Here is a 27778-nt window from a genome sequence, read left to right as displayed (position 1 = left end):
GAGATATTTAAAACATTTTTTTTTGTTTTGAATGCCATCCTGTGTTGAGTGATTTGTGCTTTTAACTAATAATTCTGGTCTGTGTTTTTGGTCCGACAATATTTTTTTCATTTGTGTTTTTGTTCCATTTATTATCAATTTTTGTGTTTATGTCCCGTACCTGTAAAAATAAGTGTATTTAAAATTATCGGTACCAATTTCTGAAAGTATTAAGAATGGTATCTCAGGGTTTAATACTAGGTACAGTGTTATCCTTAATATACAGAGTGAGCCAAAAGTAGATGGAATACGGTTTACCTTAGGATTCTAATGGTGTTATAATAACTATAATAATAGTGTTTATTATAGGTATGGTGTTTGTGTTATGTTAAATTTTATTACTAAATCTATTTAAATTTAATGTTTTTTCTTTTCGAACGAGTTGAAACATTTGTTACTCAAACTACAAAGAGACAAACCATTTACCACTTCGTAACAAATCTGATACCATGGCTCAATTCTTAATACCCCCAAAAACTAGTAAACCCAAAAACATTTACACAGAGGGTCATAAGCAACTTCATGCCAAAGCATTCGTTCATAATTCCAAAAAGTCTACTAGAAGAGCCTCAGCAGGATTGAACATTTCACAAAACCCTATTGTACGAATCCTGAAATCTACTGGGTTGAAAACTTATCGTCCACGACTAATTATGGCTTATTAGAGCATGACCCAGATAGGCGGATGAAGTTTAGTAAGATCATGCTAAATGAAATTAGAGAAAATCCAATAATCTTGAGATCACATTGTGTGGAACGATGAAGCTTCTTTCAAATTATCCGGTCATATTAACAGATAAAACTGTGTTTACTAGTATAGTGAGAAGATGCATTTAACATTAGAGCAGCAACTAAAACAGCCTGGTGACATTGTTCGGGTTGGTATTTCAAGTTCTAGTGTTGTAGGACCAATTTTTTTTTGGTACAATCATAGGCGATAAGTATCTCAAAATTTTAATGAATCAAGTTATTCCATATTTACAACAGCCTAATTCACATGATCTTTATTTCCAAAACGCTAATGCTACTAATATAATAATATATACATTACAGATAGATAATTTCATAGATGTGCATACGGCTAATCAATATCACATTTAGTGTAATAAAGTGAAAGATAGAAAACGAAGGTAACATTTTAAACGTTAAAAATAATTAATAGCAAATAAGAAAACAAAGAAACTGTCTCTGTATGTGTATGAATAAAATTAAACAGTTATCAGTAGCGAAAATCTCAGGTAATGATTGATTATAATCTTTCTAGGTATAAACAGCTTTAATTAGAAAACAAGCTCATCTTTTAAATTATTATCTAAAAATGTGTTGATGATAAATTAATAACAGTCGTTTATCTCAGACTGTTAATTTCTCGTGTAATATTATAATAATATTATACCTGTAATATTATTACTGCAGGTGATGGCAAGGTCAAGATAAAAATCAATGGCGAAAAAATTGAATGTCTAAAGTTATCATTTTCCTTGGTTCCAGTATCAACCGCAATGCAGAATCGGCACCGGAAATTAAACACTGTATCGCACTTGGACGAACCGCAATGCTTAGTATGCAGAAGACCTGGAAAAGTAGAGATGTTGGATTGGACACAAAATGCAGACTCGTGCAGGCGATAGTTTTTCCAGTTACCATGTACGGTTGTGAAAGCTAGACGCTCAGGAAATCATATCGGCGGAAAATTGATGCGTTCGATTTGTGATGCTGGCGAAGACTGTAAAGAATCCCATGGACTACCAAAATCAAAAACAAAGACGTCCTCAAACGTATCCTCAAACCAGAAATTTCAGTCGAAGCTAAAATCACAAAACTTAAACTGACATTCTTCGGCTACGTCATGCGCGCTAATTGCTTAGAAACTTCGGTTACGCTCAGTACGGTCAGCGGAAAAAGTAAAGCAGGACGACCACGAACACACTGGCTTGATAAAAGCGATACCACCAAGACCTCAGCTTAAAGAAGCCATACGTGATCGACAATCGTGGAGAACATTTACGTGTGAAATCGCCAGGGGTCAACCATGACTGGCTAACCATCATCATCAATATTATAAAGTTTGGGGGAAATCTTCTGAAAAAAATGTACATTAAGAGTTATAAGCTACAGATCAGAAATGTACAGTAAGAAAAAGAAAATACGAAACAGGCAATCAGATTTAATAACCTAATCAATATCCTTCATTTTTTATTTATTTATAAAGCAATAATAAATTATTTTGACAAAGTAACATTAAAAATTTTAACATTCAAAATTGTGGCATAAGAAATGGAAAAGAAGCTTTATGAATGTTAATAAATGAACATTAATTAAATATTAGCCAATTTATGAAGGATCAAATTTAATGGAGAAATATCCACTTGAAATACGTACCTGTTACAATTCTTTGTTAAAATCATTTGAAAAAGTCCTTTTCTTCTCCAAAAATAAGTATTTTATGTATAAGTTAAACTTTATAAGGTTTAAGTTCATGTTTCAACTCACCCTATAACTAGTACGATAAAGAACTGTTTAAAACGATTAATAGCATCAGTAATCTTTTTTTATATATGAAAATGAAGTCCTATGTATCGTACGATGTCCGAATGAGAGATGTGAACTCCATTTAGGCAGACTTGTGGACAGGCTTCCCTCCTCATTGCAAACGTCACATGACTCGATTTTGCAGTATTAACTTGTATCTTCCATTTGACCAGCCACTTACTGAAAAGGTCTACCTCAGATTGCAGTTTCTCCGACGCTACTGTAGGGTTAACGTCAACCACCATAATCGCCGTGTCAACAGCAAAGGACGCAAGGCATAGAAAAATCATGTGACAAAAATGAGAAAACAATTAAGTATCAAGTTTAGTCGGTTATACTAATTATTAGAAAGAAGGTCCGTGTTATCGTTAAAAAACAATTTGTTGTTGTATAAGACGTTTTTAAAGCCAAGATGGGCTTACGGTATACACCTTTGGGACACGGAAAACAATAGCAATATCGAGAATATCCAAAGATTCCAGTACAAATTGTTGAGGAACATTTTGGAGGCACCCTGGTTTGCGAAGATAAGGAGATCCATGATTACCTGGGGATACCATGTATTCGTGAAGAAATTAACCGGTTAAGCTCAACTTGATATAAAAGTCGCCGCAAAGAAACGGTGAGCTTGGAGTGGCAACAATTACTACCCAACGTATCATGCCTCGTATTTATGCTACTAAGAGATGACTAATCATGGTGTGCCAATGTTTCAAAAAACAATAGTATAGCTGTGGCGTGTAGGTTGACATCCAAGCTCGCCATCACGTGGTGGCTACTGTATTTAAGCTTAACGCGCACAAAAACTATCTAGATGTTATCTTTATGGATAATAGTGAAAACGTGAGACGACTGAATAGGATTTCTTTTTTTTTCTTTTTCTGTTTAACCTCCGGAAATTACCGTTCGGGTATTGCATCAGAGGATATATGAGGATGATACTAATGAGTGTAAATGTATAGTTTTGTATAGTCTCAGTTCGACCGTTCCTGAGATGTGTGGTTAATTGAAACCCAACCACCAAAGAACACCGGTATCCACGATCTAGTATTCAACTCCTAATAAAAGAAAACTGTCTTTACTAGGAATTGAACGCTGGAACTCTGGACTTCCAAATCAGCTGATTTGGGAAGACGCGTTCACCACTAGACCAACCCGGTAGGTTGACTGAAGAGGCTTTTTTTTTCTCAGCTCCCCTGGGCCGGACCGACTTGTTGGTATTACGCCACCCAGGCGAGTGTCTTTAAACTCAAATAGGCCTTCCCACCTACCGGCTATATACCGGCATGGCAGGTCGGCCTACCGGTTAGCTCTTTTTGAGAGTTCTTTATTAATATTGCCCTTTTGGACACCACGCCACACCCAGTGCGCCGCGACGCGGCGCCGGGTCCCTTCGGTATTCAGTGTGCTGTTACCTGACTGTTACCCGTGGAGTCCTTGGTGGCTCATCAGTGCCAACACACCGCAGCATGCTGGACCTCACCAGTAAGTTTGTCCACCCAGTCTTATTCTAGCCAACACCTTGTCTTCTCTCATCGGAGTATTTCAGTAGAACGACTTGTCTAACAAAACTAGCAAAATTATTCCAGTTTGATTCGCTTCTTAGCATGTATTCTGTTGTCTTTGGAGTTATACCTGTGAGTGCCTTACTATGTCTTGTGTCCCACCTATTGCACTCAAAAAAGGTGTGCTCAGCATCATCTATCTCGTTGCAGTAGTTGCAAATTGGCTCTTCTCTCTTGCCTAAAGAGAGAAGACTGAAGAGACTGCCAAAAGAGACTGAGAAGACTTGCCAAAAGACTGCCAAAAGAGGCTGCATGTGTATATCTCAACGGGTTGGTCTAGTGATGGTGAAATCGTCATCGCAAGTCAGCTGATTTCAAAATCGAGTGTTCTGTGGTTCAAACCCTAATAAAGGTAGTTACTTTTATAAGGATTTGAGTACTAAATCGTGGATACCGGTGTTCTTTGATGGTTGGGTTTCAATTAACCACACATTTCAGTAATGGTCGACCTGATGTAATACAAGACTAAACTTCATTTACATTCATACATATCTTTCTCATTCATGAAAATTAGATATAGGTGTATATATATATATATATATATACAAATTATAATCTATATATCTTACAATCTGTAGTCTCTATATACTGATGTTATTGCTGATATTTACCTGTTACTGTTCTAGAAATGTGTGTAGACTTTCTAGCCTTATGGCCAGGTAGAATAATCGAAAATAAAATGTGTTTTTTGTCTAACGGGAAATTTAATAGACGTGCGCGCGCGTGTGTGAGCATACACACATACATTTATATACCGTATATATATATTATCGTTCATATATTTATTTTTTTCTTTGATAATAATTAACAGTAAATGAAATACCTTTTCTGAAGGCTAATTACTGCTCACCAAAGCAATATCATATCCTTTTCAGTTCTGTTGAGGTTAGTTAGCTTTTGAAATAGTAATTACAAATATAACATGTATGTTTTGGTGTACATGTGTTATGATGGTGGGCGAGTGGATTTGTGTACATTGATGTGCATACATTTGATATTTATGTGCAAATAATACAGATAATTACTGAATGCCGTTTCTTAAAGCACAAATTTGTTGGGAACAAACAGTTATTAAAATAAATAAAATCAATATATATATATATTTTTTTTTTCGAATAATATATATATATTTATATTAATGAGCCCTTAAAATATATACATTAATTATTATTTATATTTGTTCGTTGTCTGACTATAACGGTTTTAATTGGGCTTTTATGGGTCAAAAATCAGTTTTGGTAAAAGACAGTCATTTCAGAAATAAAAATCATCCCATAAAGCTTACTAAGAAAAGTGAACATCATTACTATTAGAAATAATCAATCTTACTGTTGAATATTACATTCCAAATGGTTTACATATATATAACCACACAATATACTAGGACGCAGTGTGTGAAGGATGTTCTCATTGTTTGCCCAATTTGAGAATTTTTGGACAAACGAGTTCTAATGTAAATATTATATTAAATGTGTTTTTTCAAAAGTACACGTAAGTGATCTTCAAACATAACTGTTAAAACTGCTTTTAAATACACGTTTATACAAACAGTATAGATTCTACTGTGTTTTATAAAAATTTTTTTTTTCTCCGGCACAGCTACAATTTTATTTTGAAATAGATTTGTTTGTTAATACAATTCACGTAACAAAGGAGCCATTTTATTGAAAACGTTATGTCGAGTAGTAGTTTGTTTTATATCGTATTTTTATCAATGATACACGATAGTGATTTTATTTTATTTTTCATTTTAACTACACATATATTAAAATAATAATAATTTATTTTTATTTTCATTTTGAGGTTATACTTCTGCACAACAGGTTTTAAGCCTTAGAGATGAACTGTAATAAACCTTAAAAACCAAATTACACTATATCTAATGTTCCAATTAAATTGATTTTACTTATTTTTCAATTAATTACCATTTTCACTAAACACATAACACACTGTATAACAGAACACAAGTATAAAAACACTGACCGTTATTCGTATTTATGCTAACCGGTGAGTTATCAACGTACCATTTGTAAATATGAACAGTTTACGAGTTTTATCCAAGATCTATTGGATTTTGGGCAAAAGAGACTGTTGTTTCGGATTTGTAAATATACAAAACCTACTGAATTATTTACGAGTAGATTTTACAAAGATACTTGAAAAGCTGAATTATGGAGAATTTGAACTAAACATAAAAGAAACTAGTAGTAATAATAATAATAATAAATGCTATAAAACATTTTTATTGAAAGTAATTACCTCACTCGTTGAACTTCCATTTTCCGTAATTCAGCGTCTCTAAACAATACTTCTAAAATATGTTGTATCTCCTCCAAGGACATCTGATCCATTAGCCATAAACACGAGATAAATCTGAAATTAGATAAATTTAATTATTATTTCCTCGTGTTAGTATATATTTATTTTTATTTCATTATTGTATTGTGTAAATTCTGTTGACAAATCCTTGATAATTAATATTAACGCAAAATGAATATGAGGTTTAGATTGAAAAATGAAACATAAAAGCTCAAACGTATGTTAGAAGCAAAAATTGTTGATTGAAAGAAAAACATTCTCTAGTTCTAATTTATAAAACGGAAGTAGATCACCTTCTTGTTAAATATTTCAATAAATTTTCCCTACAAAAGTTATAAGTTTGTTTGCTTGTCTTCCTGAAATTTTTCTAAAATAAATCGTTAAATTAAATCGTTGTGTAAACGACAAGAAAATATTTCCTTTATTAAGGAACTGTTCACATGAAAATATATATATATTTATATACTTGAATGCAACTCGAACCCGGAGATCTCCGGATTAAAAATAGAGATGCTACCATTACACCACAGGGATCGGGATAAATATATTAAATTAATTATGATAAAACCAATAAAAACATGAATTTAATAATTAAAAGTAACCACATTAATAATGACAGATATGATGTATACATAAAAAAATATGTATTTTAAATAACTGTCATTAACAAAGTAAAATTTACTGTGACGATCACGTAATTAAGTAGACACTACATAATGTTTGATTGCTGCTTAAAACTCAGTGATAAGTGTGAATCATTTTTGTGCAGGATTTATTCTAAAACAAAGATTTAATGTAGCACTATTGTATATGGTGGGGGGGAAGATAGAGATATTATATTTTCCTAATGTGTACATTGCAATCTGTTCAACTAGTGAACAATAAGCAACCTCTCCTTCCCCCGCTAATGAGATGAGAACAATTGTATGTCATGTAAATGAAGCGTATTCTTACATTATAGGAAGATATATACATATTTTTTTTTGGGGGGGGGAAACAATGTCAATGAATAATTTTATTTATTAATAAATTTTAATTTATTAATTAATTAATTTGTTAATTAAAGTAATATCTAATTCTTTAAAAATTAACACTTTTTTTTTTAAAGAGTTCACAATATTTTACTGAGTTTTGAAATTAATTTAACTGAATAAGTACTTTAGAAAGTTGCCTTAATTATGAAACCTTCTTAATAAACTAGTTAAAAATAACTTTACTTGTTATTTTCAGCCTACAGAAAATTAACAAAACAAAATTATAATAAAGATAGTAAAAAAAGTAACAAAAGTTTTTTTTCAACATATTTTAAAATTAAAAATTTTATTAGTTAGTCGATTTTATAAATTCATAACTTTGGGAATTTCTATACAATCTATTTTATAAGATAATAACTAAATTGATCATAATAGATAGAAATATATACAATAATAGAATTTTTATCTTCTAGTAGATGAATACCATCGATCATAAAGATTGAATAACTTCCCTTTTTCCCAATTTAAAAACATCAATGTAATCTACTCCGTGTAGATTTCCGTTTTTACACCTATTTGCATAAAGAGTCATGTCTTTAACAAATGGAAGCTTTCCGAGTTATCGGGGAAATATACTTTCAGAGATAAAAGGTTGGAAAAGTTATTTAAAAAATATATTTATTTAATAAACAATCAGAAAGCCTTATATTTATCTATTTATACAGAGCAATGACACTTTGTACTAAATTTTACTTCTTATTATGTTTTATATTATAAAATATTATGTTAAGTGCCTTCAAAATAAAATATATTTTTTATAAGTAAAAAAAATTAATGACCTATTTTGTAAGCTTTTTTTATAAATATCTTCTTTTTTTTCTTTTTTTCTCCCTACACCCCTGAACCGGATCTGCAGTCAAGCACAACTCAGTCCAGGAGCGTATTCTTGCGACTCTAACGAGCCTGCCGGCAGTAGGTCCGGCATGGCAGGTCGGCCCGCCGGCAGAACCGGCGGGCCAGGAAAATTTTAATTTTCCTGGCTCTAACTTCAGAGGCAGGGATAGCTGGGCCCGGCTATGCCGTTCCCGGGACCCCGCCCCATCCGTCGGGACTCGATCTTTCTCCAATTGTTTTTCGACTCAGGGGGGTTGGAAGATCCCGTGCCCTCTCATTGCCACCCACCCGTGCAAGCACGGACAAACTGCAGCTGAGTAGGGGTTGTCCTTCCTCCCTACGTCTTCCACCCGACCTTCAGTCTAACCCCCATTTTCTGTAATCGTTTTTCCTTCCTCAGAAGGAAGGATGTCTTCAATCAGCTTCTCCATGTTTAGTCATTCCCTTAAACCCTTCAACATGTACGGGGTAGCGGTTTCAGGTGTCACTCATTCGAGATTAAAATTTAACTTAGCCCCATCCCACCGAAGACATTCAAAGAAAGTATGGTAAGGGGTGTCCTGCAGCCCGCAATATATGTAACTCTGGAACATTCTTCAACCAAATCGGTCTCTACCGATTTATTCCCCAAATTCGCCGTGACCGGAGAGAAAAACTGTGTGACAAGATACCCAACCTCTCTATGCCCCTCCACTGCCACGGTTCAAGCCTGGGTATGAGTCTGCGCGTCCAGGCGCCATTCCTCGTCGTGTCCCATGCCTCCTGCCATTCTTGAGATAATAGCGTCGTCTCATCTTCTTTGGTCAATCTCTCATATTGCCTTTTTCTCTGCAAAGATTTGAGCCAAATCGGGGGGACCCCAGCGAAAACTCCCACCGCCTCTGCTGACACCGTTCTGATATTTTTAGCACGGCTCTTCGCTGTATCAATGTCAAACAACGGTGTTTTTTTCTGTCCAAGGCGGCAAACTACGCCGGTATCGTATGTAACAACACCGACGTTGCAGCAGACATGAGCAGTCTTCATTTTGCTGCTCATCTGGTCCCCATTAATTTGTTTAAGGTTCCAACCACACGCTCCGCCTTGCCCGACACTTCCTTTTATTAATATCTAAAAAAATGTTAAACACAAGAAAATTAATAAGTGATCAAATCATGAACTTCCAAACGCACTCTAGCCAGCATATACAAAAATACTTAGATTTACAATTATATTAAAATATCAGTTTTTTTATTTTATTTTATTTGTGATGACACAAATTTGATTTGCGAATTTGATCATTGTAAAATAAATTTTTTTCTAATTTCGTAACTTCTCAGTATAACTGGAATGTTATGTACAGCCCAGAACCTACAATTGAACTCATGAGACCGCTTCTGAACATAAATATTCATAAGTTATAACATTCGTGAAGTTTAAAAATTTACTCTGAATTAAAATATATTTTTAAAAAATCCACATTAGACCATAACCCGAGATATTTGTTTAAATTAAAGCTTACAAGTAATAGACTATCAGATGCGTGCCGCTTTCAAAAAATCCTGAGTTGAGATCAAAACATGGTTATTATTTGATAAGCTTTATTTTTCAGATATTTGAGAGGTTATTTCTTCGAGGATGTGACCTATTCTGGAGCACATTACTCCAGATCACCAGTTCGGTTTTCTTAAGGAGCACTTCACTATTTAGGAATCGCACAGACTTGTTAACATCATCAACACGTGCTTAGAGGAGAAGATGTATTGTTCATAGACAGTCATAGATTCATAGCTTTTATAGATGTCAAAGTCGGGGGTTCCCGACTTAGTTTTGGGTCCTTTCTTATACTGTATCTTCACGTTGATCTTCCAGTTGAAAATGGAGTCACTGTCGCTCTTTTGCCGATGACACGGCTATTCTGGCTCTTGATGAGAAACCAACTGTGACCACAACTAATCTACAATCCGAACTAAATCTAATCAGCAGGTGGCTGGGTATATTGAAGATAAGGGTTAATTAAGCTTAATTGAGCTATATGATATTTGCAATGAGGAGAGGAAACTGCACACTGGTCCACCTTGATGGAATTTTAATCCCGCATACTGAAAATATACGGTACCTGGGTCTTCGCCGTAGTCGTCATTTGACGTTGAAAGTTCATTGTGAGGGAGAAGAGAAAGCAAATTAACATGATGTTCAAGGAAATATACTGGTTGCTAAGCAGGAGGTCTGAGTTATCTTTGTCTAAATGCTACTTTTACATTCAAAAATGTTGAAGCCAATATGGCCATATGGCGTCCAAATATGGGGCAAGGCAAGCAAGTCAAATGTTGAAATTATACAGCAGTTTCCGAAAAAATTAGCGATATATATAACTGAAGCGCTGTATTTTATTAAAATCAGTGAAATCCACGAATATTTTGGCCTACGGTACGTCAAGGAAAAAATATAACGTTTCAGTTTGAAATATGAACTTCGGCTAAATGACCACGTTAACTAATTGATCGTAAACCAACTAGAAAACGCGAGGATGTTAGACTTAAGTGGCTGCACGTTCTGTACCTTAGTAACTCTGAATGTTGTCCATTAATCAAGCCTTCATTCCTTTCCGCTTTGTTTCTGTTTCCATTTCATTTTCTTTTTTTTCTCTTTTGGTTTATTTTTTCTTTTGTAAGTCTTTCATCAGTCTGCTATTTTTATGATTCTTGTTATTGTTTTCTACTATACTTCTTATACTACAGTTCTTCAAATCTACCTTTTGTGTACGTTCTACGTTCTACCCTCACAAGTTCTATATAGTACTAGTTTTAATTTTTAAGTATTCTCCATGGGATTCCTTTTTAATGTGACAATGTGTGATATAATTTCCTTAAGGTTTCTACAAAAATGTAACCGATTATTAATAAAGATTTTAATAAATAGCGTATAGCGTCCGATACATAAATTATCAAATAAAAATTAAATCACCTGTTTCAGATATATAAGAAACAATTAATCTAACCAATGAAATTTCAAGTAATCATAATAATATTAATAAAAATATTTCTGTTCACTTAAGAGCAGAAATAGAAACTGCGAAATTAAATTGCAAAATAAGCAACAAACTAAACTAAATGCGTGGTTTAACAAGTACATTGTTTAACGTTACCATTCTCAGCAGTTTCATTCATTTAAACTTGATGATTTATATCGATCTGGAAATGCTAACCAATTTGATTTCGAGCATGTTTTTTTCACAAAATCCAAAATATTACTAATGTTATTTATTATTTTGAAATAGAACTTTTTGGAAATAACTACTCTACACATTCAAAGTTTTCCAGTACGTTAAATTAAAATTGAGTAATAATCGCTTTTATTAACATATAATTAAATCAAAACCTCAATGTTCGTGTGTATGTTGTTTTTTAATTTACATACGAATGCAACGTTATTCGCTTCACGAATATAGTTGCGCTTGAAAGCGATGCATTCACGAACCACTTCCCAGATCCGACTGATTCTTTTACCGAAGTTACTATTGAAATTTTCTGAATACATAAATAGTTTAAATTTATCTAAATATTTGCATCAGTTAATGAACATAAAAGCTTAAACTGAGAAAATATTAGTTTACATTTTTATAAGCATTAAAAATTAGGTATTAATAATGAGAGTTAAAAATTATATATGTAAGTTATTGCACAGCTTTATATATAACTGTTTGAGACGTTAATTAAATCAATCTCTCTCAGGATAACCAGTTATACTTTAAACTACTGAAATTTTGCATAAAGATTGACTTATATAAGTATTTAATTTATTAAAATCGGTTCACTGTACTCGAAGCATAAGCTAATAAATAAAAGTTTATTTTTACCACCATTTTTGTAAATAAGCATAACGACGAATTTCTCATAATGAACAATTTTACATACTCTATATGAAATTAATAGTGATTTAATAAATAACGGCTACGACTGATTTTATTTGCATGTTATCTATTGGCTCCGATAAAAGATAATTCAAAATGACATTTGACTCAAAGTTTTTTTATTTAAATTAGTTCAGATCATCTTATTTTTGTTGTAAGGAAAATAAAATTTATGTAGATTTGAATGTGTTGAAAAACATTTTCAAAAGAATACGGTGTATAGAGATAAATGCCTGAAGCTACTGGATTTCAAGACGTATCGGAAAATAAAATACGAAAATGTTCCTCTCCGAAAAATCTATAAACGCAATATATTCTCTATGAATTCCTAACGGGGTATAAAAACTTGAAATTCATATAACCGTGAAGACATTGTAATTAGATTTCCTTCAAACATTTTACATTTCCTTCATAATTCATTTTTTTATAAGAAACGAGTTAAGTACAAATTTCATTTTTTTCAAGCCTTAAGGGTGGAAAAGTTTTATTTATTTTATCTTTAAAATACTATTTTAACTCATACATATGTCTAGAGGTAAAACGTGCAAGAGTGCACATATGTAGAGGTGCAAATTGCTGTGTAGAGTGGAAGCGTCTCGGCCTTTCATCCGGAGGTCCCGGGTTCGCGTTCCGATCAGACATGATATTTTTCATATGCAACAAAATTTCCATTTGCACGAGCTATATGGTGAATTAATCATACAAAAAAAAATCAGTATGGCTCAATGTTTGTTACAAAACTATATTTTTCCCGTTCCGATTAATATATAACGATATACTAAAATTTCCATTAATATTGATTAACAATACAAACTGTTTGTTAAGCTGAGATAAAACAGTGCCTCCTCTTTCGATTGTAACAATTATAGAGTATTAAAATTATCATTTTTGAAGAAAGATAACTTTAATATATTCAGACAAAAAAAAATTTCGTATATTTCAAATTTTGTTTCCACCAGATAAATGAATATTTTCTAAATATTATCCTTTAATTTAGAATAAGAATAAATCTAATCTTAATCTATTTTAAACATAATAATTGCCCGTCTACCTAATCAGACGTACCTTATCTCGTTCCTGCTTAATGAGTAAACGACGCAGATGCTTGAGTATGAAATGGGAACGCAAATTTCCCACGCTCTCTTTTCACCCTCTATTGTTTCATTAGAACAAACAAGAAATCTAAAACACTATAGCACAAAATAAAATTTTGCATTATTTTCAAAAAGACGTTCCAAAAAAAGAACAAAAGTTTTAACACGTACAATACTACTTTCAATTATAGATTAATAAAATTTGATAAAGGTGTTAAATTTATGTAAAAACCAATAAATTTTTTTTTTCCAAAACCAAACGAAGTATTTGGTATATTAACTCACATAAAACTAAAAATATGTTGTTTTTTTTTAGAAAAGTGACAATGGCTGTACATTGTATTAAAACTAAACATTAAAAGTAAAAAGTAAACTTTTTAAGTGAAAATATCAATAAGCAAATGTGGATACGTAGTTGTGTGTGTATGTGTTTGTGTGTGTGTGTGTGTGTGTGTGTGTGTATGAGAGAGTGTGTATGTGTGTGTGAATGAGCATTTCTGACTGTCAGTGAGTTTCTTTGTTTTTGCTTTCCATTTGTTACGATAATTATACGTATAGAGTATTTGTACGAGTAATTTACAAAATTTCTGTATAAATTTTTTGAATTATATTTAAATAACTCACAAAGCAATCAATTGAATATATATATATATATATATTTGTTTACGAAATCAAGAGTGATGAAATGAAAGCGTAAAAAACTATTAAGAACTTAATAATTATTTCATTTAACTTATGTATTTATTTTTTACTATTTATGGGGAACTCCAGACAACCATTATTTTTGTATTAACTTTCGTATAATAAGAAAAAGCTACCAATTTGTAATTCAAACATGATTCATGATCTCGCTTTCAACCCAAACGGAAGATGCGATTTTTATGAGAAAGGTTTCGAATCAAGAGTATAATAATCGTACGCCAACAGTTATGGAAAATTATGTTTTAATTACAACTAAAATTGAAATACTTTTTTTAAGATATCTAATAAGTAATCCAAAAAAAAAATGTTAAATTTTCAAAAGTTTTCTCATTCATTACTTTCAGTCATAATAAACAATTCAAGTTTATCCTAGCATTCAAATACATCTACATCCACATCATAAAAAACCCCAAACGACAATTTTATTTCTTTTTTTCCTAAAAAACATTTTATTTAGTTGGTCATAGCTTTCGAAACAGAATTTGAGGTCCAAAACAGATAGTTTTTTCAGTAAAAGGAAACTACAAAAAGACAACATAAAATTTTTTAGACGATTATCTTATAAGAAGTACTAGTTCTTATTAATGTTGAATTATTAGAAAGAAAAATTGAAAATGGTTAACAGGGAATTTATAAAACATTCTCACTTTTATTTCAACACTAGTAGATAATAAATATTATTCAGACTGATAAAATCTGAATTTTATACCAATGATAAAATATGATGTTATAGATATTAACTAACAAAATCTACTAAATCCATACTGGTATAAACTTTCGAATCTAAAATTAAAGTCGTATTAAATAAATTAACATCTATTTACCATCTACGGGCGTAGAAAAATGTTGAATATTTTATTCTACCTAAAGGGAAAAAGGAAATATTTGAATAATGGTCAAAATAATCTCTTATTACAGTTGGTTAAAAACACCTCTTTTCTACGTTATTGTAGTTAATACTCTTTATATCGATAAAATAAAGCGTGATTGGGTGATCAGTGATTTGTCGTTATTAGTTGAGATTGGTCTTTTTTTTACCGCAGTGTTTAATTTACAATCGGTTCCAATTTATCGGAACCGTAAGTAAATTTGAATACAAATAAAAGCATGACATGTAGAGAGGGATTTTCATTGAAATTCCTCAAAGAACGATATATGTACACATATTTTATACAGTATACATACGAGTAAATATATACTAAATATAAATAATTACATTTTAAGATGACTCCAGAGAACATTTAGTTCAAAGTTTAGAAATAAATCAAAGAAAATACCAAAAAATACTCTATCGATTCCACAAAGAATAACTAATCAAACAAAGAAACCGCGAACAATTCCAAGAACCAACAACAATATGTGGCGAAAAGAAATTAAAAATGTTAACGATGCACAACACAAATCTCGGAAAACTTACAAATAAAATATATGCAATCGCTTTAAGCGCTTAACGTCCTTCCTTTTATCCAGAAGATTAATCACGAACCAGTTCAGATGTCTGTTCAGTCCATTTTGTGTCTTGTACTGAATCTTCTCTCCAACTGTTGGCAATTGCAGATAATCATGCATTTTTAAGGTTTTAGTAAACAGCTTCTGTTATATTTTTAAATAGCTTGTTCTAGAATCGGTATTACGACTTAGTTGTTACTCTTGCTTGTCGTATCCCACAGTTGCATTCCGTCGGTCCAAATCGATTTCAGGACCGCTGAGCACAGCAATTACTTTTTAGATAATGATAGTTGCGACAGAAACCAGTATACCACCTGAATTTAATGTTAAACTGCGTCCTTTTCTCTCAGGCATAACTCTTCTACGTCAGTCGGCAATCCAGATGTAGTTCTAGGTATCCCAGGCTGTTAGCATGCGGGACGAAAACGCCATAAGTTAAACTCGCGGGCAGTTACTCCTCCTCATCGCAAACGTAACATGCGTAGACTTAGCCGGTAAAAGAGTGACATTAGGCCTTTACTAGGATCCCCTGGCTTTGGCCTCTTGTTGCGGGGGGACGAGTGAAACCGGTTCTGTTCCTTCTGGATAGACTCTCCGGCCAGGTTCCTCGCAGGCGAGATGCATTGGAGGTTATACCGTGTCAGACCTTTGTGGTCTTTATAAACTCTAAAGGGGTGGGAAACTGGCCGTCAGGGAGGGGCATATGAAGCTCTCCTAAATCACGGAGACGTCGGACAAGGCCCGGCTTTGTGTCGGAGTCCCATCCGACAAGATCGGACTCTGCGTTCAGCATCTCATAGATACCTGGTAAGACCTTCGGACAGAAAGTTTGTGGTTTTTGTGGAGGGGCCGGATACAGACAGGCTCAACAAATTACTAGAAAAAGTATACGGTTTTACCAGACAAATAAGGAGTTAATAATACTTAAATGCCAAACTAATAGAAGTAATTGTCAGACGTATTCCCCCAAACCAAAATGCCATATGAGAGTAATGCCTGAACCAACGCACAATAAACCTAAGCTAGATACAAGGCAATGCTAAACTAAATTAACAATACTAAACTTAATTGTAAAAGGGTCTCCTAACCTTCTTAACCAAATCATTTACATGGATAATAAAATTCAGATTACAATGAAAACCTATCCGAAGATACTTAATAGAATTAATAAAAATTATCACAATACAATTACGATCATACAAAGCTGAAACAATCAAATTTATGTAGATTTATTTTTTTTATTATCAATAATAATTTTTGTCCCGTTAGTAAATTGAAATATTTCAGTTTTAATTATTTAATGCACAAAAACACTTTGTACGCTCAATCAATAACCTATTTCAGACTAAGATTTAACCTTCATTACAATATTATCAAAAGAACCATCACCAAAAACAGTGGCCGTGTCCTCAGCAAAACAAACAAATTTAACCTGAATATTCAAATTAAATATTCAATTTGAATATGATTATGACGTGTGAATGATTAACTTATGAAGTATTTCAGGGAAACAAAAATAAAAAATTACCTTAATTAACTCTTAATTACCAAATCTTAATCGATGACAACAACTTATGATCGAATGAATTTCTTGAAAAGCAACAAATTAAATTTGAAATAACTTACGTAGGAAGTATATATATATATATATATATATATATATATATATATATATCTAAAGAAAGAGAGAGAGAGAGAGATCATGTTTTGATTATTACCAACGGTTATTGTGAGTTATAGGGACTTCCATGCGGGGACGTGAACCTTTTAGTTTGTAGAAACTTATCTAAACCTAAAAAAGTATAAAATAAAATCAACCATTTAAAAAAAAAAGAATACAAATGATTTACTTCACAAAAACACCCAATTACAACAGAAATTTATAAAAACGAATTTTTAAAGGTAATTCTACACACATAAAAAACATACAGAATTCAAACGAAGAAAAATTATAACATACATAAATCAAATTGTAAAAATTATTCTAAGAATAAACATTTTAAAAATAAGAATTAACAAAATAATAATCTTCAAAAAACGTCAGAGGATAGTTCAAAATTATCAATATAGTAAATAATTTTTAGATAAACAGAAGCAAAATTTTTAGACGCAACAAGGATAAAATGATCCATAACTCCACTTAATTCTTGGTTACAAAGTTCCGTAGATTCAATTAAAATCAAAGGAGCCTATTCAATATCATTCTGCTAAATACGCTAGAACTTAATTGAGTGTTATTTTTAAAAGTCGTTCTTGGAATTTTGTTATACATATTAAAATATACACTTTTTTTTTTTTCTTAGTGAATGATCAAAGAAAAGAAAATTTTATTCATAAAAAAATGTTTTTATTTACGAACATGTACTCTAAAAATATTTTTATTAAAAGTTGCCGGACGCTGAAAACTTTCATTACGTTAAAAGGTTTGTTAGACTGGTACAGACCACATTTGTTCAATGCAGGTTTCATATTATTTCTCCGACTGATGCATTTAAGACTGAGTAGTAAATTTCAGCGTTTCTGTCCGTACGATTACTATGTCATGCGTATTTCTTTTAAATTTAATATATGCATGAATCTGGTTAAAAAATAGACATATTTTTTTGATTTTATTGTTTATAAGAAACTTATTTGATACAATTCAGCCTATTTTTTAATATAATTTCCAAATAATGTACAGATCTACTCGTTCGATAATATGGCAATTGCCACATTATTATATAACTGATCAGATCCGAGTTGACTTCTGTTTTTATAACAACATCTCTGTTTTTATCTCAACATCGACTTCTATTTTTTAAATACATGAATTCTGTTTTTGAGATACGAGTTAAAACGTTTTGATTTTACCATCTTTTAATTATTATTATTATGTTATCGGTAACGTCGTAATAGTAGAATTACAATTCAGACCTTTAAAAAAACTGTACCATAAGTAAATACAAATAAGTTATCTTTCGTATTTGATCAAGTAAGATTATTTATATACGAGTATATATATATTAAAAAGAAATCTAACCTTGTATACGAACTGAAGACTACATCGTGACGTACCGCTTCTAAGCTACTATACATACAATACACAGAGATTTCTGTGCACAGAAACTGTTTACAATCTTTGAAATAGAATTCTATAACCATCAACCCAATCATAAAAAAAAGTTCGCTTTTATAAACGGTGTTAAAATGTTTGGCAATGTCGTACTTCTAATATAAAGAAAAACAACTTCCAGTTCTCATCCTGGTTATGACTCTGGTTAGTTAAAATAACGTATAAGAACCACACTGACACTCAGAAGTATTATTATGGTCCTTTATGTTTGTTTCCGTAAGAATTTTATTTTTTACAGTCCTTTCTAATATCTTCTCGAAAACATTTATAAATGAAATAAGAAGATAATTGGGGGACTTGGCCGTATCATTTTCTTTAAGCGCCCTTAAAATAAAAAAGTTAGTAAGAGTTTATTAGTGAACTCAAAGGTATTGGCTAGAAACAAAGAAAGAACTGAGAATGTAGAAAATGGATCAAGTAGGGCTGATCAAAATGGATAAATCGATCGTAAGATCGATTTTTTATCTTACTGTATCACTTAAGGAAGACAAAAAACAGTGGCTTTTAAGAGGTTAGGCTGGTAAGATCTTTAATAGTATTGAAAAATTACACTTTGGAAGAGTGAATTGTTTTCATTTTCTTGATTGCAGTGTATATATTTGAGAGAAATAAATATATACAAGATAGACAAAGAGGCTAGAACAAATCATGGATAGAATAAGCAAGGTATGAGAAAAATACGGAATGAGAATAAACGTTGATAAATCGAAAGTAATAAGAATATCGAGGGAATACGATGCGACAAAGGTTACTATTGAAAAGAAACTATTAGAACAAGTTGGTAATTTTAAATACCTTGAAAGCAAAATAAAATTTGATGGAATTTGCACTGAGGAAATTAGAAGCAGAATTGCAATGGTAAAATGGCTTTCAGCGAGATTAATTAAATGTGCTTAAAACAGAAAGTATACCTATATTAATCTGAGAAAGAAATTTGCAAGATGTTTTGTTTGGATTGTGGTACTAAATCGTGCAAAAACATGGATAATAAAGAAAAGAGAGATTCGAGTTCTTTATCGTTTTAAAATGTGGCTACGGAGGAAAATGCAAATGACCAACTGGCAAAAGAAAATGAGAGTAACTAATGGTCAGGTCTTACAAGTATAATTGAGAATAGAAGTATGATTTAGACAAAAAAAAAAAGCAAATTGGATAGGCCAAATATTAAGACATGACTGTATTCAAAAAGTAATAATTGAAGGAAAGATTGCGGGAGCGAGAAGAAGAGAAAGAAGAATAGGAATATTGGATGATTTTAAAGGGAGACAAGGATATTATAATTTAAAAGATAAACAGCTCATAATAGACTATCATTGAGAATACTGTTTCTTGACACCTGTCAATCGACAGTTCCACTAATGAAAAAGACGAACACAGATTTATCATAATGATTAGTACAGTAAAAAAAGAAGGAATCTTAAAAATTCAAATTCAAAAGTACACTTCTCTGAAGTTTCATAAAGTAATGTCGGTTCTTAATTTATTTTTAGCAGTGAGACGTGGACAACGACAATTGTTTTCAGTTCTAGACTGTAAGCTTCTGAAATGCATTTTCTGATATTAGTATTAAAATGTGAAAAAAGAGATCGAAAAGAAAATTCCGAAATAAGAAGAATACTGGGAATACACAGACTAAAGGATAAAATCATATAGTATCGAAAATAACGGGCTTCTTAAATGTTTTAGAACAATGTGTGCATCACGTATACCGAAGAGAGGATGTGAGTACCAGCCTAGGCTAAAAAAAAACACAGATGGATAGAACGAATTAATTAATTATGATTGGCGGGATGACAGGCGAGAACCTTTATACTGCCTATATGTACATATGAATATTAGCACAAATGCCCGGTTTCATTTTTGAATTTCGATAATTTTTTAGTGAACTATTAAATTTTAATCAAAATGACATGAATACTTCCACGAGCTTAGTTCTTTTTTTTTTTTACATGTTTTTCTTCTAGATTTATTTTAACCAAAGTACAATTTCTCAGAAACAAATTATATTTCTTTATAGTTTGCTGAATGAAATGATAACTCAGATTCCAGTCCTATTTCAAATAAAAAAGAAATGTTAATTTTTGTCTGATGAAGTTTATGTTATAATGAATAAAAATTGAAAAAAAAGTTGATTTCGAGTAACAAAATAATTTTTTTCTTTTTTGTTTTTTTTTTTTTACGAACGTATGTTTTATTTTCAGAGAAATTAAACCACTGTATCGTATTAACTTATTTAGACAGTTGAAATCTCTAGGAAATGTTTCATTTGCATGGAAAATGAAATCGTGTTTAGAATTGACTAAGAGTTTCCATGTTACTTCGTGTGTGTGTGTGCGCGCGCGCGTGTGCGTGTTAGAGAGATTATACAGGTTGTACACACACACACACACATATATATATACGTCTCTCATTTATATATATAAAGGAGAGACGTTTGTCTTTTAAAAAAAGAAACTACTAACAATATTACAAATTCTAACCCAGACGCAGCTGATATTTTCAATAAATATGTATAGGTATATTATAAACTAGTAAGTTAAATTATGTGCTAATATCAATGTTTACTTCCATATTCCACGAAGCAGGAGAAATCGTCTGAATCGTGGAACGAATAAAATTATCACACAATTAACAATTAAAACAAGTCATTAAAAAAGTACTACTTTAATTTCTTATGTATGCAATCGCGTTGGCTATTCCTTTAGGTTCTACGCTTTCGTTGCAAACTGTTTTCCAGTAGTTATTCTAAGTCTTACTATAAACGTAAATTAAAAAGGAATTCTTAATTTTATCTGTGCTGTAGCATCGATACTTTTTTGTTTGTTATAATCATTCCAGTATCTGTTAAGGATATTTTCTACACTGTAAGCATTTATACATTGTTTACTTAACATTAGTAAAATTAACTTTCGCTACCTGCCGTCACTTGAATGCCTTATTTGCAACTAGCAGTTTAAGAAGTGATAATTAACCACAAAACTTCCTTATTTACAAACATAATTTTGTGTCAAATTAAAGCATAGAATATTTTACTTTATTTTTGTCCAATATTAGTAAAAAATGTTCAGATATTTCGAATATCATTAAAATAATTTTTCATTTTTAAAATAATAATCTTAAAAAAAAGATTTATTTATCTTTTTAATATTTTATTTAAAAATAAAATAATAGTCAATCTTCGTGGCAGAGAGATAGCGTCGGCCTTTCATTCGAGGTTCCGGGTTCGAATCCCGGACAAGCATGGCATTCTTCATATCCTACAAAATTCCGTTTCCATATTCCCAGGTGCAAGCTTCTCTAATATCCCGATTGTAATTGATAATAGTGTAACAGAAGTTGTCTATGGAGAATATTATACAGTAATATATTTTCATTGTGTATATATATATATATATATATATATATATATACTGACCATATATGATATATATATATATATATTGACCATCATCCGTTAAAGGAATTCTTGTTATTTTTATGCTAGAAAATCTCTGTTGCGATATCAGTTTAGCCAATTTAGGAAGACAAAGACAAAGTCTAATAAAACAACTACCAAATGGGTTCGGATGAGTCATTAATTTCTCACATAACTATGGTATAATTTCACGTAAACATTATAGACGAATACAGCAACCGTTCTATAGTAAACGTCGGTTGTCATAAATGGTTTTAAAATTTGTCAGTTTACTTCTTTGGTCAGAGCATCCAGACATTACACTACGTTTTAATTAACCTCGAAACAGCCCTTAAAAAAAAAAAACAAAACTAGTATCTTTTGATGTTGCCCATTCATTTCATATAGTTTTTAATTACAGTCCTTTTTGACAACCAAGTTTCTTTCCTGCAAATTATCTTATAATTCATTATTTTCCTTGTAGTACACTAATGATCCAAACGGAAGGTCACTCTTATGCTCCTATTTGGGTGGTGTTCCCAAAGATTGAGTTTTAGCTACCGTTCGCTTATATTTTTTAGTACTCTTACGACGTCATTTTAAGTAGTTCAATTTATCATCTTCTCGCTCTTAATAACGAGATTAAAAGTTGTGAAATACCAATTATGATAAACAAAACTGGTATGTAGTATTTCTAATTTTGTTTATCATTCTAGGATGCAAAAATAAGCGTTTGCAACAAATAGAAATTTGTACAATCAATATTTTACATAACTACATTACTAGTATTTTACATTTAAAACTAATCGTACTTTAAAAATTGTATTTTTTCTGTTAATTCATAATAAAAGTTCGAATGATTACTTTCAACTACATAAATTTATGTTAGGTAGTCACTGAAGATAGTTTTCAGTGTTCGATGCTTAACTGGTACAGTTACAGGTGACATCGCCTCAAACTACCTTGAAAGGACACAAGGTAGTTTGAGGCGATAGTTTGAGGCCCAGGCAGCCGGGACTTGGTCTTTCTTGTTTTACTTTCGACCCAGCAGCACTGCAAGAGAGTCCCCAGCCGATCATCGAAGATGAGATGCTGGAGCCTCCCACCCCTCCCGAATGAGACTGTCCCTTGCAGATACCATGACGTAGCTGTGCACATATTCATGGCGCTGGCATCCTCGACTCTCGGGTGCATGTCCGTGCGCCTACATGACAGACAGCGAAGTTCATGTTTGAAGTCCGTCCTTATGTGGCCGGCCACACCGCAGGTAAAACAATAACCACTTCGGTCTGGGCCTAGAAAAAACTTGGTCCTACGCCCTGTACCCCAATACCGAAAGCAAAGGTCATCTGAGGTACGTGGAATCACCCAGCGGGCCATTCAGCCAATGCGGATACACCCATCGGATAGTAGTTTCACCACAAGAAGTGGCACTGTCAAATTGACCACCTGTGTTGACCCGTAGGCCGGTTTCATAGACATAATTTCCACCAACACTGATTCCACAATGATCTGGCGGAGCTCCTTCATGAACTCATCATCCCTCGTTGTAAGTACAGTCTAAGTCCTTGACGACAACATGAGTCTTCCTGCCACCCTTCCCAGTTAATGCCGCAGTGGTGCCCTCAACCTTCTTCACAATGTCTGCTGAGTTGTTCTGCAACACGCACCCGGAGATGCAAGTCTCCCTGTCCTCACCTGGCGGATAAGACTCCTGTTTTCCCCTGGCGACACCGCACCCTTGACGGATGAGATCCGAATAGGTTTTTTCCTCTGCCTTAACTACAACCATGGTGGTTGGTGGAGCCAGCGGTGTCTTCTTGCCTTTAGATGGTTGCACTAATGTTAAACTGAAAAGATAAACAAAGTGCTTCGTCTCCATCCGCCTGGATACATACTCTACAGAGTACCGTAAGATCTGCCCGGCTCGCCCCGAAAATCCAGAAAAACAGACCGGGTGATCTCGTACCTCCTTTAACACATGTTGAACTGATCTACATAAGAGCGAAGCCACCCTTTTATTTCTTTTATTTTTACCTTAGTATTCGTGTGTTGCTTAACCAAAGTGCTCAACTCCTTAACGTTACGCAAGAGAAGCATCAGATTGTGTTGAAAGCATCTCTTCCCTGACGAAAGCGTTCTTGCGGGTTCTACAGCACCCATTTCTCCTTCTGGTACATCCTCCTCCATGTGAGAGGCGTCCGTGAAGGATCCATACCCTTCCTAGTCATCCAACAAGTAAATATCATTTCAACCACCAGCCTTTTTTTTAATCTCTTCACGGAGATGAAAAAAAGTTTTCAAGGAACATCGCCGTTCACCCATACTGTCATCGGATTTAGTCGAGAGACACGGAAGGCCTTCCCCAAGGTCTTCACTGGTCGAGTCTTCCCAGGACATCTGGAGATTAAACGGTCCGCACGCCGTAACTCTTCTACAACCATGTCAGCGAAACTCTCAGCTCTGCTGCTATCAGAGATAACTTCCCGAATTTGGACGTGGGAAGCTCCTCTCCCAGCAGATCGACTCCCCCACAACTTGGGAAAGCCTCTGCTTTTCCGTAGGGTCATTTTCGTAGACCGATGCCGGTCGGCCATGATAAAACAGTAAAAATGCAACAAAATCAGAAATAACAAAATCAACTAGTAATTAAAAATAAAATAATTAATTAAAAATTATACAATCTACAATATTGATTAAAGTAACCCCAAAACAAAATAAATAAGTAATTGAATGGCGGAAACCATGGGAATGGTGGAAACTGTAAACAAAGTGTCTGTCAGGTGAAAATTTTCTTTCTAACTACAAATGTGAATATTGCAGCACTGTCAGAGGAAAAAAATGTCTGAACGTTTCCCTCCGCTCAAACAGCTAATGATTACATGAAAATATTTCTAAGTCCAACAAAAAAAAATTATTTAACTAAACAGACTCCACTAGACGAATGCAAACACCAAGATTAATAAATCAAACAGCTATGGTTATCAATAAAAAATCCATAGCAACCGTAGGTAGAATATTAGATATAAGCACAAAACACTAATTTAAATAAGTCACAATACATTAAACACAATAAAAAATTCTAATTAACAAAACAAAAATGAAACTTGACGCAATAAAATTCACGAAAAAGGAATAACACGGTCGGATAAATGTAGCTTAACACAACAAAACAAACTATAATATAAACACAAAATATTAAATAATAACTAAACAAAACTACTAACAACAACACGAAACAACAAAAAAAAAACAGTAAAAACAACAAAACTAGAACACTAAACCGCAATGATAGTCACAAATGCACGGAGCATGTAAAACGCGACTGCATCTAACAGAGCTATTAACATAACCCTCTGATCCAAAAATTGTAACAAGCTAATTACACGCACTACGTAAACGAAGTTCGCAGTTGACTGTAGGTACTGAATCAGTAAACCAGATTAAATAATCGGAGATTTTTGTAATACCACATAGATGAAAGATATAAATAAATAAAAAATTACTGAAGGCGATTTATCAATCAGAAAATACCAACTTACACCAATGTGGCGTTTTACTTTCAGTGGGAGACAATTCTGAATAGACACACACCCTCTTTGGTGATCTGATACATTGACATATAGAGGATATGTTAATAAATCAGTTACAACTTCGTATAAAACATTAAATAGATAGGTGAAGATTTTCCTAGAAAGAATTAACGATTTAAAAATATTCTTCAGTAAATGGAGTAAAAGTGGCATTACTATATAAATTGTTGGTCCTGTAGAATCGTTAATCATTCATTGATAAAATAATCAAGCATTTGCTCAGCAGATTACCAGTATACGAGAGGTTGTGACCCGGATGGACAACTATTACCATTTCTATTTTCAGTTCTATTTACCAGTGTCTATTTTCATGAAGTTCCTCTGTGGGTGACCACCTGTCTTTGATTATTCTTTGCTTCCTTCTTTCTCGACGTGTTTTGTGAATATTTTGTACCCCATGAATCCTTACTAAGAATGTTAATATTTTTTCTGAAATTAGCGGGGAGGTGTGTCAATGAACTTGCATGCGAACTCTACAAAATTTGTTTATGATTATTTTCAGCAAAAAGCCCCCCCCCCCCCCACACACACATATATACATATATACATATATATATATATATATATATATATATACACACACACTAAAGTTACTATTAAAGAATTCGGGATTATTTAACTCGGTATTCAATTATAAAGACGAAATAAAATTTATTATTTTTTTAGTATATAGCTTTTTCAGTACACACTTTTAACAAAGTTTGGCCAGTTTTATATTCTAACATTAAGTCCTTTTATTTACTCGATTGCAATAAAAGTTGCCTTCAGGAAATTTTCTGGATTGCCCTGCTATACTTTTTCTATATGATTCCTATCTGCCTTGGAGCTCCACAGCCACATATCTGCACAGCTGCACAGTCGCTGGTGTCGGTAGCCTACTCCAGTCGTTTAGTGAGTCTGTACATTGAACCGCTACGGGAAGCGCAAGTAATATTCAGAGTGGCCAAAGCCGCGATGGAGATGCTGATACACGTGTAAAATAATATATCTTTAATCTGAGAATTGCCTTGTTTGTTACCGATCAGTCTCATTTTGCCTTATAAACTCTGTTTTTTTGGACTTCCGAAACTTACAATTAATAACACAAAAAATATTATACTAATATTTTATTTATATTAATACTACGAGTATATTGCTATTATATATTACGTGCACGAAAAACTCAATATAAATATATCAATGAACTTCTTGTACATGTTTCCACAACTTTTATCTAAACTTACCGCTAACAACAGATATTTCATACTAATAATGAACTATTTCATTAAAAATTGTTAAATTTTTAACACTTTAAAAAAGTAAAAAATTGTCTTGTCAACTCTGAGAATCGAATTATGGATCAGTTAGATAAAAACAGTTTGTATGGATAGGTTTGCATGGTAATTCCTACTCCAACTGACTTATTATTGAATCTGTTACCTGACTAGTTTTGCCTCCATCTCACAATTTTAAGTAATTATACAGGTTACAGGATATTGAATCAGATTGACAGAAATCAATAGCATGAATTTTTATTAATTATATATATATATATAATTATTATTGTTTGTTTGATGATATTGTCACGTAAGCTTAAAGCTTGTGTGTGGGATATGGAAATGGAATTTTTTTTGTAGCGTATGAAAAATGCCATGCCTGACCGGGATTTTAACCCAGGACCTCCGGATGTAAGGCCGAGACACTACCACTCGCGCCACGAAGTATTATTAGCCCATTATTTAAATAAATAAATTAAATAATGACCACTCTTTACTATAAAGAAAGCCACTCATTAAAACCATTAAAAATTATACAACTAATGAAAATCGATATCTGAATAACGAATTAAAATCTTATTTACAAGTAAAAAATACATCAAAACAAATGTGAAAATATGACAACGCCTAGATAAAATAGGTATTTGATTAGTTTTACAGAAGTGTGTTGCTGTTTGCCTTCACCTAAAAATTTAGGCTAAAATAATAATTCATAAAATTAAAAATTTATTTTTATTGTTGAAATTCTTGCGGTTGGTAAATTCTAGTAAAAAAATTATAAATTTAAGTTGTATTCAATTCATTAAAAATTTTCTGCTTGACAAGTAACTTTTTAACAAAATCAAACAAAGATTTTTTAAATTCTTAACTGAGAAATCAATGGCTGTTTGAAAAGAAGAGTTAGAGTAACATGTTATTAGAGTAATAAGTAATTTATACTCTAAAGCTTGATAACAATAAAAT

The 27778-nt window shown here is 32.5% G+C and overlaps 1 protein-coding gene across 4 annotated transcripts in view; it reads right to left on the bottom strand.

The window, feature by feature from the left end:
• LOC142322160 (uncharacterized) overlaps nucleotides 1–27778 on the bottom strand; it is a 528320-nt gene that overhangs the window by 384040 nt on the left and 116502 nt on the right. For all 4 annotated transcript variants that reach the window (XM_075360909.1, XM_075360911.1, XM_075360912.1 and 1 more), the window contains one exon: nucleotides 6396–6509. In XM_075360909.1, coding sequence (XP_075217024.1) covers nucleotides 6396–6509 — 114 coding nt within the window. Of the gene's footprint in view, nucleotides 1–6395; nucleotides 6510–27778 lie in introns of those variants that run through there.

This window comes from Lycorma delicatula, chromosome 3 (genome assembly GCF_047948215.1).
Source record: "Lycorma delicatula isolate Av1 chromosome 3, ASM4794821v1, whole genome shotgun sequence".
NCBI lineage: Eukaryota > Metazoa > Arthropoda > Insecta > Hemiptera > Fulgoridae > Lycorma > Lycorma delicatula.
Note: the sequence above shows the minus strand (reverse complement) of the source record. Positions and strands in the feature narration are given on the sequence as shown.